Raw genomic sequence first — 13,323 nt, forward strand, 5'->3', positions numbered from 1 at the left:
TTTGCCATTTGGCCATCATATTAAACATTTGTAATTTTTACAAAAAATTCCGAAAAAATTTTAAAAATTATTTAAAAAAATACATTTTATTATATTTATTGATTCGATCGATTCCTATCATTCTTTAAATCCTTGGATGTTGAGAGAAAAGGTAGTTTTTGCAAAAAAAAATAAATTCATTTTTTAAATTATGTGTAATGAAATGTCCCTCAACTTAAAAATTTCTCTACCAGTCACAAGTAACCCGATGCTGTCAAATTAATCGCAGTCATGAAAATTTGCAATCATCAACATAGAAATTCAGAAAAAATCACACATGTCAAAAAAATATATTATAATATTAATGAGATTAACATATATTAAGGTTCTTGAATTGATTCTTTGTCAGTGTTAAATTTGATTATAGCTTTAAAACATTATTAAAATTCATTTTTACCATTACCTAAATCGATTTTATTAATATATATCACTATGAACAAGGAATCTATTCTAGACAACTTGCTGGCTTAGTAAATGTGTTCCTCAATATTATCGTACCTACCATAGAGGTTGTATTCGGTACAATTTATCACTACTTGACTGACAACAACAAGAAAGTAGGCCAGGCGTCTCCGAACCATGAGGAGATCTTTTAAGATACTAAGTCTGCAATATTCCCAAATAAAACCAATGTCAGGCATATAGGCCAAACGTCTCCAAACAATTAGGCCTTATTTTTAGATACTGTTATATTTAGAATATTAATATATAGTCTGCCTAGAAATATAATATGCTAACCATATAACGGTTTCAAATATGCATATGCATAAATATGCTAAAAATGTTATTTTTAATATACAAGCATACATCTATATACATTAACTAATCTGGATTTTGCAAGCCTTCTGTTGGTGTTCGCCATGTGCTGCAGGTTTGTAAAAAAAAATCGTTGCATGCATTTATTTTTGAAATGAGATTTGCAATAATTGTATTCAGAGTTTCGTTTCATTGGCGATTTGCCTGTAACCAAATCAGCACTTATAATATTTTTATTGTGGGAAAATTAAACGAAATAGGATACATTACTGAGTGGTTTACTGTTCCTTGAGCCAGTTGAGCAACAATATCATGCAAGACGAATTTCATTTCTCCTTTATGTCAAGAGAATCCCTCCTTATGTTTCAAGCCTCCCGCATCCCACATTAAAAAAATATATTTACCTCAATACGACACGTGGTGACATCTATTCGCAAGAATAGGAAAAATTGCAACAAGTTTCTTGTATGAGATAATCCTCGCTGACAAAAAAATTAAACATTCTATTCAGGTAATTGTTCAAATTTAAAACTCTCAGCTAACATGGATCCCGTTTCAATGCCTGCAGCACTATCGAAAGGACGTTGGTTAAAATTCTGCAGCAAGTAATTTGTCCTGAGAGGAATGTTAGACCACACAAGAAGAATGACTGTGTTAAAAAAAAACACTACGCAAATTAATCAGTTGTATTCGGTGTATTAAGTCGTTTACGCGAAGAGAGAGAGCTCAAAAATACATGGTATAACTTGCAAAGCTAAGCCCACTTACAAGATAGAGGACAACGAAGACACTGCTATTCTAAAGAAGAGTATTCTGTATGGCGTAAATGATCTTCCTTGTCTTAAACATGATTATGTCCGTAGCTTTACTGATCTTGACAGAGAACTTGAATTAAAGGATACTGACGGTTTAAGGAAGCCTGAAGACATGTGAAGTATAATAACCGTGAAATGTGTGAATACATTCAAGAAAATTTCAAGTAAATTATCCGTACTTCGGAAAAATGACGGATACTTAGAAAAAATGCTTGAAGAGAATGATGAAGAAGCTTCGACGTTGAAGATTTCGAAATCTCATTCTTAATCTAGATTAAGATGAAAATGTGTTTTTTCCATCGATGTTCATACTGATAGCTACGATAATGGTGATAGTGACTATAGGAGTGGTATTAACAGACATCTTCAAAATTCTTGAAAATCAAACCTGTCAGGAAGATGATAGCAGCAGACTAGATTGATTACACGACATGGAAAGATCCTAATACATTGGTTGATCGTTAAGACTGCTGCTGGTGTAGGAAATTATTCACTCATCAACTAAGTAGCCTCCCTACTCAAATAACTGAGGGAAGCTGGCTACATACATTAAAAATTTGTATGCTTGCATGTGTATAAAAGTGAAAAGTATATTATGTTTAGCATTTAAAATATGAGAGTTTTATTTCTCGAAATCTTATTTCTAGGACAGATTTCTCGTAACACATCTTACTTTTTTTGAATGTGCTCCCAAATGTTATTCCTTTTTATCGAAGTTCTTTCAAGTGTGCTTCCAAATTTGCTTGTGTTTTGTAAATGCGCTTCCAAAAGGCTTACTTTTTGTAGAATATTCTTCCAAATCTGCTTCCTTTATGTCGAATGTGCTTCAAAATTAGCTTCTTTTTTGTCGAATGTGCTTCCGAATGTGCTTCCTTTTTGTGAATGTGCTTCCAAAAGTGTTTCTTTTTTGTCAAATTTGCTTCCAACTGTGCTTCCTTTTTTGTCGTATGTGCTTCCAAACGCCTTTTTTGCTTCCAAATGTGCATTTTTTGTACAACATGCTTCCTTTTTGTCGAATATTCCTCCAAATCTTATTCCGTTTGTCGAATGTGCCTTCAAATCTTCTTCCTTTTGCCGAAAATGTTTCCAAATATTCTTCCTTTTTGTCGAATGTGCCTCCAAATCTTCTTCCTTTTTGTCAAATGGGCTCCCTACTGTGTTTCTTTTTTTTGTCGAATGTGCTTCCAAATGTCTTTTTAATGTGCTTCTAAATGTGCTTCCTTTTTGAGAATTTGCTTTCAAATGTGCATTTTTTGTAGAATATGTTTCCTTGTTGTCGAACTTGCCTCCAATTCTTCTTCGTTTTGGCAAATGTGCTTCCAAATGTGCATCCTTTGGTCGAATGAGCTTCCTTTTTGGTAATGTGCTTTGAAATGAGCTTCCTTTTTGAGAATGTGCGTTTCAAGTCTGTACTCAGGACTAACCTCTAGATCCTGTTTGTAAGCATAAAGCATTTTTCAGATTCTTTATTCTATAGTAAGTGTAAAACATGCTCAGTTAGTTGGTCTATTTTCAGTTAAAAGAGTTTGAAGACTCTTGTCTTGTCTGCTAGAAATATGGCTTATTTGTTTGAAAGATATAACAAGTATCGCCCAAGAAGGCCTCGTGGTTGACACTCGCTTGGTCTATATACCTGACACTTTACATGGCCTGGCCTCGTGGGTCGGAGACGCTTGATCTATATGCCTGACATTAAACATGGTCTGTCTTCGGGTTCGAAGAGACACTAAGCCTATATGCCTTGCGTTGACACTCTATTTTTTAAAAATGTGCACTGAATACAGACTACTTTGTTAGACATAGTGATGTCTAGTAATGTATTTATTTAGGCAGCATGAGTATTTGTAAGTTAATTAATACGAATTTTCATGATGGCGGTCAATACGTCAACACGGCTTTCTGTAAAAAGATGGTAGATGAGGAATTTTAGTTGCTTGTAGGATATTGGCCATGTTTTATTAAATAAGAGTTTTTTTTTAACTAGAATAAACATTTTTTTGAATCGAGTAATGATCTAACTAAGGACACGAATCTATAAAATCAATCAGCATAATAATTGCAAATTTTTTCATGATTTTTGGAATTTTTCCGATTTTCGAAGTTAATTAATACATATTTCCCAGAAGGCAGCCAAGGTGGCATCTGCAGCTTACTGGCGGCTCGTGGATGAGGAATTTAACCCTTTTTTTAGAATTTTAACCTTAGTTTATGAAACAGTTTTTTTTACCTAATATTATTCTTCTGGCATCGTTTAAGGACGAAAATCGATTTTAAAAAACAGTAAATGAATGAGTGATTTTTTTTTATTATATTTTTTGGAATTTTTTCGAATATCTAGCTAAATAATAACAGATTTCCAATATGGGGGCCCTAATGGCCAAAAAATTGATGGAGTGGGTCAGTGTATAGGGATTGACACTCTAGCAGGTAAAAAATTAAATTAATATGGCATCAGTCCCTTTAGCATATGTTGTGTTCTACGGACACTAGCGCTCCTAGTATCTAGTAATGAAAACAAGATGGCGGCAGCGCTCTCTAGCAGACGAAGTGTGTACTACATGGCACAAGAGCTCCTGGTAGCAAGTATTGAAAATAAATAATGCGGCAGTACCCTCTTGCAGGTAATGCTATTATTCCTTCTAAATAAAAAAAAACACGAGTCCGAATTATTGCGTTTTTATATAAAACTTGTTTAATTCTCAATCTGGCAAATGTCTCAATGGGTCGCCGACCTCCGTAGTGTAGTCGGATGCACACTGGCATACGGTGCGAGGGGTTCTGTGTTCGAGTCCTGGGTAAGGCATGGGTGTAAATTTGTCACCGATTTGTCAAAGTCAATAAAACTCTCACACTGCAGAGTCTAACTTTATGAAAAAAATAAGTAAATAAAAGGGGGAATGGTTGGCTGGTTGGTGATGAAACATCACCAGCCAACCAAACATTTAAAAAAAGATGGCCGTGCGGTTAAAGGCATATGTTTCCAAACAACAGGTCCGAGCTATCATGGTTCGAATCACTTCGCTTCAAAAGTATTTTGTATAAAAATTATATTTATTATGTCGATAATGTGCCGGAAATTTGGTAATTCGACACCCTTTTAAATTATTACTATAATTTTAAATTAATTTTGGAAATTTTATTTTTCTAATTTTATTTGGTTACAAGGGGGCGATATACTTTTTGTTAGGCCGGTGTACGCCTCGTGTTTAAACTTTGTGCCAGTAGTCTGAAGCACCTTTCCCAGAGACGTATCTGATATTTTGCAGATCTAATACTTGGCCGGCAACCAGCTTAAAATTTCTCTCGCCTGCAGTCACGTCCCGAGTTTGTAATATTATTTCTCTTCATGACCAAAACTGCATAGAGCAGCTTCTGGGCTGCAAGCTGCTACTTCTCAGAGACCTGCTGAGAGTAGTAAGTCTTGTCACGAACGGGTATCCCATGGACGGTTGTTCCCAGCTTCGTTGCGCCTTTTGTTTCCCCCACCCTTCCCCCTTAGTTCTGAGAAATCCAGGAGCAGTGACCTGACATGAACTTAGCCAAGACGATGGCCTATTTCAAGGACCTTCTCCCTGGTCCTAAAGAGACCTCCGTGACACCTAGCAGCAGAAAAAGCAACTTCACCCATGGTGGCCAGCGAGCTGAGACTACGCTCCTGACACCTGGTGGCGAGTCAGTTCACCGCCTCCGTTAGTTCCCCTTTACGCCGCCAGAGCGCAGCGCAGCTACGCCTATGCTTCTTCCTCGCGACCTGTAGAAGTCGATTGTTTGTTGCTTCCTGTACCTGCCGGTAGAGACCGCAGCAGTCGCTCTTTGGCACGAACTACTGAAGTCGTGCGTACAACCACTCGGGCACCTTCGGAAATTTTTGGCCTAGAACCGAACCTTCCCCCTCCTTTGACCTAGGGCCTCACCGCCCGATTTAATTAGGAGCTTTGTCCGCCATTGCGGCACTCAGTCCTCTGACCTCGGCTACTGACCACGTATTCTCGGCGTCCTCTGCGCTAGGAGGCTTTTCGCGGGAATTGCGAATTCGTGTGCAGAAGAGATGTAGTCAGTTGCTCTAAGGGATGTGATCCCATTTTTTCAGTAGTTGGTCAGTAGTAGTAATTAGTTCAAGTCATGTCTTTAATTTTAAAGTTTTAGTATTTTTTTATTTTTTTCTAAACTTCTGGTTTCGTTCGCGCATCCGCGACTTCTCGGTCCGCGGCATCCTGATATCGGCGCGAGACACCTAGTGAGCTCCGAACTCTACACCCTGTTTGGTGAGTAATCCGGCCTTTTCCCCCACATTCCCGTTTGTTGGCCTTTTACGCCGACGGTGTATGACTGTCTGGAAGCAGGTCTAATTCGTTTTGAATTTGACTTGGGTTTCAGACAGGGTCGAAGTGCTGGAGAGACAAATTGCTCCCAGCTCGTGGTCCTGCACCTCTACTGCGGGTCCCGTTAGAAGAGATGTTTCCGCGACCCGACGTTATCTTTTGAAGACCCGGGTGGTAATGTAAAATTAACATCCCCCCCCCCCTTTTCTAGCTACGAACTATGTTAATCGAATGAATAGCCTACCAGCGAACAGTGCTTTCCTCAAGAACATGTAGAATGAATAAAACTAATTATCGATGTAATCATTGGACGAATCAAATTTTGGTGTGATGCTTATAATTTTTTTTATGTAATTGTTTGCTGTTAAAGTTGAGTATGTGTTGTTATAATAATATCGGGCCGGCCCATTCTCAAAAAACTTAAATATATTGTTAATATCATTAAATGGGAAACTTACAAATGCCAAATCAAATGGAAAACAGAATTCATTATTTACATTTTAAAATAAAACAGGGAACCTATAGACCAAGTTACTTGTGTAGTGTTAATTTATTGATGATATACCTTCTTCCCTTAAACGATCCACCAGCTCCCAAGTTGCTTGTGTCAGGGAGTTCCAAATTGTCTTGTTCTCCACCTCGTGCCACCTCTGGTCAATAACTTTATTTTTCTTATTATTCTTACCCAGCAAGTTTCCAAGGCTCTTTTTAATTAATTTAAAATAATTTAATTTTGAGGCACGAGGGGCGTTACAATAAAGACCATAACAACATTGGGGTAGCTGGACATTGCCCTTATATGCATTATCGATAGTGACACTCTCTAGGAACAAACAGCAGAAACAATGATGGTAGTCTCCAAGATGACGGCCTCCAGCAGAACAAAAAATTATGGCTGATGTGACATCATCCAGGATGATTGTCTCCAGTAGACGAAAACATGATGGCGGACTAGAGGTCAGAATCGAAAAAGTGGCTGTGATGTCAGATGCAAGTTGGCGGATGTGATGTCAGAATTCAAGGTGGTGACACTGATATTAAAATTAATATGGTGAACATAATGAAAAGTGCAATGTTCAGTGAGTGGGATGTTCGATTTTAAGATGGCAAAATTAAAGATGGTGGAATCCAAGATGGCGAATGAGGTCACTGTGAAGGTGAAAGATAAAGTTCAAGACCAACCAATATGGTGGACGAAACGTCACGATATAATATGGCGTACATAATCCAGAATCCATATCCTGGCTCTTGGGCACTGCTCGGGCGAGTGCCAACACTTGGCGGGTGCCATGTGGTGATTGCTCCGGGTTTGTGTTGCAGGGACAGCCAGAGGGAGGACAGCAGCGAGGCGTGTGAGGTGTCCGAGTGGAGCGGCTGGTCGCGCTGCTCGGGCGAGTGCGGCCACGGCCAGCGCACGCGCAGTCGTCACTACCTGCGCGCCTGGTGCGCCGAGCAGCCTGGAGCCGCGCGCCTGCTGGACGCGCAGGCCTGTGGCGAGGAGGCCTGCGAGGGCGAACATGGCGAGGAAGGCGAGAACGGCGAGGAAGGCGAGGAAGGCGAGAACGGCGAGGAAGGCGAGGAAGGCGAGGATGGCGAGGAGGGCGAGGAGGATGGCGAGGGCGAGGATGGTGAGGAGGGCGAGGAGGGTGAGGAGGGCGGAGGTGATGAGGACCCTGGAGAAGATCGCGGAGAAGAGCGTGGCGAAGAGGACGGAGAAGATGACAGCCGTAACTACGGGGGAGAAGATGGTAACGGAAACGAAGAATACACAGAAGAAAACGAGGAAAATCCTGAGGTAATATACTCCATGAACTCATAAACTTCACGCTATTTATGGTAAAGTTCTGCCTTGAGTAAAACAATTTTTAAAATTTAAACTTTTTCAATTTTTTTTAATATTACATTATTTTAATTTTTATGATGGGTTAATTTACTGAGTGCTTGGGATTGATGGTTGTATCAAAATTGTGTATGAGGTTTTCTTAAACTGATTAAAAAAATTTACAAAATTATTTTTACCACAAAATATATAAAAACTTGGTATTATTATTTTATTTCATTAACACTAAATAAGATGTGCAATTCACATTCAGTATTCCCTAATTTCAATATTGCTAGTATTGTGTAAATAAAATATAAACTCCCGTACCTCTACAGAAAAGGCAACATTCGGAAGTGGGACTATCGATTAAGATGCAAACATAACGAAAAATACAATGTTCGGGAGAGGGCTTTCGATTACAAGATGGCCCTTGTGATGTCACAATCCAAGAAATCGGCCATGTTTTTTATTCTAATATGGCATCCGACAGTTCCAGTTCATTCACCGGCACCAGTAGTAAGAACAACTGTGCTCTGTACCCACATGATAAGAACACAGCTTACTCGCACATGATTGAATGCAACGCCTTGTCGCCGAGCTCGGAGACCTTCGGATTGGACTCACGCATCAGTAACAAGGAGCGAAATGAGTGTCGGTGTGTGCCCACAGGGTGGGACAGAAACCTGTCAGTACATGTCAGAGTGGAGTGCCTGGTCGCCGAGCTCGTAGACCTTTGGGTTGGACTCAAGCATCAGGAAAAGGGAGCGAAATGAGTGTTGGTGTGTGCCCACAGGGTCAGACAGAAACCTGTCCGTACATGTCGCAGTGGAGCGCTTTGGTCGCCGAGCTCGGAGATCTTCGGGTTAGACTCAAGCATCAGGAACAGGGAGCGAAATGAGTGTTGGTGTGTGCCCACAGGGTCAGACAGAAACCTGTCCGTACATGTCGGAGTGGAGCGATTGGTCGCCATGCTCGGTGACCTGTGGGCGGGGCTCGCGCATCAGGAACCGCTACAGCGACGAGGCGCTTGAGGACATGGCGACGGGCGCCGGCGAGTCGGACGAGGACTGTGACGCCACCACTGTGCAGGAGGAAGAGTGCGAGGGCGAGCGTGCCTCGTGCGACCCGCCCACCGAGGAAGAAAGAGGTACCACTTTTCATTTTCATGGCGATGCTTTTGGATGCAATTTTTCACACCCGTCGATAGATTCGTGTCCGGAGCAGCTACATTGACAATCGAATTATTCTATTTGAAGAGCTTAATTTTAAACTATTTGATAAAATGCCTCTAATAAAAGTAAAAATAGACTGGAAAAAAATTACTAAACCACGGTTTTCGACCTGATTTTTGACAATTAGTTATATTAAAATCCTGTTCATCTTGATAAAATTCACTAATCAGTTAGTACCATTAAGTTTTCCGAAAGCTTTGTGTGCTTTGGTTCTTGCCATCCACCACAATTGGTAGCACTGTGGTTACACATTTCCGTTCGGTGCAACTTTCATTCCATTCACGTAGTTACTCCTACAATTTGCCATTTACCGAGAGCTAAGATGTTACACATCAAAAATTTTGGTTAACAAGATCTTATTTGGTCGCGCTTGGGTACAGAAGGGGCCTGCTTTCCAGGAGGCCCTGGCTGCGGCTGTAACTCTGGAACATCTGTAAGAAAATAAAAGGCGACAAAGTGTGAGATACTTGAATTTAAATGTTGTTTGCATGTACAACTGGTACACAGTTAATTAAGTTTACCTTGAACAGGTGGTTTGATGTTTGTTATCTAGATATTCTTCCTCTTCGAGATCATTGCGATGTGCATTGCTGCAGGATGCTCAGAGTGGCTCACTAATGTTAGAGTAGTACGACCCAGCTTTTTGCACTTTTACAGTGCCATGGCGCACACTTTTTTTTTTTGGCACTTGCATGCAACCAGTTGAAAGGGTTTTTCAGGTGCAGGAGGTTATTTGTAAGTGATGGGCTGTAGGCCATTGATTGAACATTTCCACCCAAACTTTTTCGGCTCCCTTCATGAAACCGGCTGGTCTACCCAGAGCTGTACTTGCACATAAACGCGCAAAAATTTGGTGTTCTGCAGCGCTGGTTTGGAAAGAGTGGCTGTATTTGATGAGGATTTATAAACAGCATATATAGGTACGTTCTTTTTTTTCCACCATGCAAGGTAGCTACAAATATGTCGCCAGATGTGAAGATGGTCTCTACATCAATGTCTTTGTAATAACATTTTTTAAGGACAGCTACTAAATTCTTTGGTCTAGGTTTTTGTCTAAAGTTTTAAAGGTCTTTGCCTTTCCTTGGTTAATCAAGGCATATGTAGTATTACATCCGCTTACAGCATGCAAGAAAATGTATTGAGACAGCCTTTCAGTCAATGGTGAGTTTGGATTAAACATGTAGAAAGGGCTCTCCCTCTTCTGTGTTTTGGGGAGTAGACATTGGTTGGAGCTGACAGGTCTGGCAACAGTACAAGGAGATCAATATTCTCCCCTACAACTGCCACTGTATTTTAATCAAATGATAATGAGATGGCGGTGGTGACATAGTATGTCAGCATTCTCATCCGCTTGATAGTACACAATTTATGTGCTGGTAGATGATTCACAGTATCCGACAATACAATGTCAGCTGCAGCGGAGTAGTGACAACACATGTATACACTAATATTATAAAGAGGAAATATTTGTATTTTTGTGTGTGTGTATGTTTGTACTGAATAACTCAAAAACTGTTGTGCCGATTTCAAAAATGTTTTCACCATTAGAAAGTTACATTCATCCTGAGTAACATAGGCTATATTTATTGCTAGAAAAGATAATTAATCATTACCAAAACTTTAGTAACGTAACCCAAGGTGTAAAAAAATTCCATAAAACATCATACGTCGCATGCGCTGCGGAAACAATTGATGATAGAACAAAGGTATGTCCTACAATATTAAAGAACATATCAATAACTACAAAACACTTTGCGATACTATATGTCCAACTATTATCGTTATGTCACAATAACCACTTTTTACATTTTAAAAGTTGATAGAAATACCGACCAAAATTAGACCATGTTATTCATACTTCTGTTTAAATCCTTATCCAAATAAATCATATTGTTTTCAAGAATGTTTCAATTCATGTAGATTACAATTTTAATTATTCCAATGAATAGATATTACGAATTTAATAAGTCATAGAAATAGAAAAAATAAACTCTGTCGCTTTGTCAATGATATTCATACCTTTTTATTAATCCTGATCCAAATAAATTATTTTGTATTCAAAATTGTTTCAATACCTGTAGATTACTTTTTGAGTTGTTCAAATCGTATATTCTATTCAAAATATATTACGAATTTAAAAAGACACAGATACAGAAAAGGCGCCGCCGCGCCGTGTTGCGGCTAGCCAGGCATTGCAGTGGCGCGGGAGAGGGGCGGGCACATCTATGAAATATGTAGCCGCGCGGCTCAGTCGCGCGGTTGGCTCCCTACGCAGCGGACGTAACCGACATTGAACATTTTTTGACTATTTTAATTGCAATTTTTTTTTCAAGTTAAAAAGTTCTTCTAATAACTAATTATATATTGTTTATTCATGCTTTACTGTTTATTTTTTATAGTATTCTCTCACTTTTTCAATAGTAAGTATTTATCAAAAGTTATATTCTTATTTTATCTGATTTAAAAATAGTCAACGATATTCCTAGGAAAAAAGTCTCAACTATCTAAAAATTTCTCCCAAGCGAGATTAGCAAAAATACGACGTAGGCTATTGGAGAATCATCTTCTGAAAATTCAGATCGTCTCGCAAATCAGAGAGCGTATGCTTCGCAATCGCGGGCCACAGAATCTAGCGCTGAACGTTCGCAACGCCTTGCTGAAAATAGTGACAGAATGTCACGAGCACTTACCAGGGAATCTAGCGCCGAACGTTCGCAACGCCTTGCTGAAAATAGTGACAGAATGTCACGAGCACGTATAAGGGAATCTAGCGCCGAACGTTCGCAACGCCTTCCTCAAAATAGTGACAGAATGTCACGAGCACGTACAAGGGAATCTAGCGCCGAATGTTCGCAACGCCTTGCTCAAAATAGTGACAGAATGTCACGAGCACGTACAAGGGAATCTAGCGCCGAACGTTCGCAACGCCTTGCTCAAAATAGTGACAATGTCACAAGCACGCGCGAGGGAATCTAGCACCGAACGTTCGCTTCGTATTTCTGCACAAAATACCAGATCGTTCCAACTATACGAACGACAATCGAGTGCCGAACGCTCGCAGCGCCTTGCTGATAATAGAGTTAGGAACTCGCGAACGCGTGCCCGGGAACCTAGCGCCGAACGATCGCAGCGACTTATTGCACAGAGAGAAAGACAATAGTCGTTAACAACTAGGGTGCGTAATAGAATTTTAGCTCATACTAATATATCGGCATTCAGTTACGATCCACATATTGATTATGCTCATCAGAATATCATCCGAATCGGAGCAATGAATAAGGTTTGTCCTAAATATTTTGCTAAAAAATGGAATGATGAAGCGAGCGGTATGTGCTGCGCGTCTGGGAAAGTTATTCTTTCTAATATTAAAAAGCCACAAGAACCAATAAAAAGCCTTTTGACGAATAATCTAACATCTTCCGCGCATTTTTTTAAATAATGCACGTAGGTACAATAGCCTTTTTCAGATGACTTCGTTTGGGACGAAAGAAATTAAAGAGGGAAATTTTATGCCCACCTTTAAGGTAGAAGGGCAAGTCTATCATCTTATATGTAGCCTCTTACCGCCAGCAGGACAAAGCCCTCAATTTCTGCAAATATATTTTATTTCAGAAGCTGACCAACTATCATTGCGATCAAACATGGACCCTATGCTAAAAATATATTTGATTAACTAATTGCAGACCGTATTAAATAGCCACAACATGTACATACGAAGTTTTAAACATAGTATCGAATTTAACAACCCTGAGAGTTTAAAATTAATCATTCACTTTGATCGCACACCTCAGGCAGAACACCGGGGCAGATATTACGCTCCTTCCATAAATGAAGTGGCCGTTCTATTGGTCGACGAAGACAAAGGACCCAGTGATATTGTACTGCATGGTAGGGACGGACAACTAAAACGAGTGTCGGAATTGCACCGCGCTTATGATCCGTTACAATATCCACTAATATTTGTATCAGGAGACGACGGATATTATGTGACTATTCCTCAGCAGAATGCCTTACGAAATAAGACAGTGTCAAGTATGCAATAATATGCCTATCGTTTAATGATTAGGACCAACTTTTTTAACACACTGCATTATTACAAAGATTTGTTTAATCAGTATTGTGTGGATATGATGGCGAAGATGATTTCAGAAAGGTTAAATTTTATTTGCCGAAACCAACAAAAAGCTTAGAGCAGATGACTATATTCATGTGAGGGATGCTTTGAACCAAGACGCAAGCGTAAATGCCGCCAATATAGGTCAGCATGTCATCTTACCGTCATCATTTACTGGGTCTCCGAGGTATCTCCACGAAAAGACGCAAGATGCTATGACATA

At 39.7% G+C, this 13,323-nt stretch overlaps 1 protein-coding gene across 1 annotated transcript in view; it reads left to right on the forward strand.

The window, feature by feature from the left end:
* The window catches only part of LOC134531649 (spondin-1), a 174,545-nt gene that overhangs the window by 86,923 nt on the left and 74,299 nt on the right, over positions 1-13,323 (forward strand). The window contains exons 10-11 of the mRNA XM_063367418.1: positions 7,253-7,727; positions 8,673-8,901. Of these exons, the coding sequence (XP_063223488.1) occupies positions 7,253-7,727; positions 8,673-8,901 (704 nt within the window). The remainder of the gene's footprint in view (positions 1-7,252; positions 7,728-8,672; positions 8,902-13,323) is intronic.

This window comes from Bacillus rossius, chromosome 5, assembly GCF_032445375.1.
Source record: "Bacillus rossius redtenbacheri isolate Brsri chromosome 5, Brsri_v3, whole genome shotgun sequence".
NCBI lineage: Eukaryota > Metazoa > Arthropoda > Insecta > Phasmatodea > Bacillidae > Bacillus > Bacillus rossius.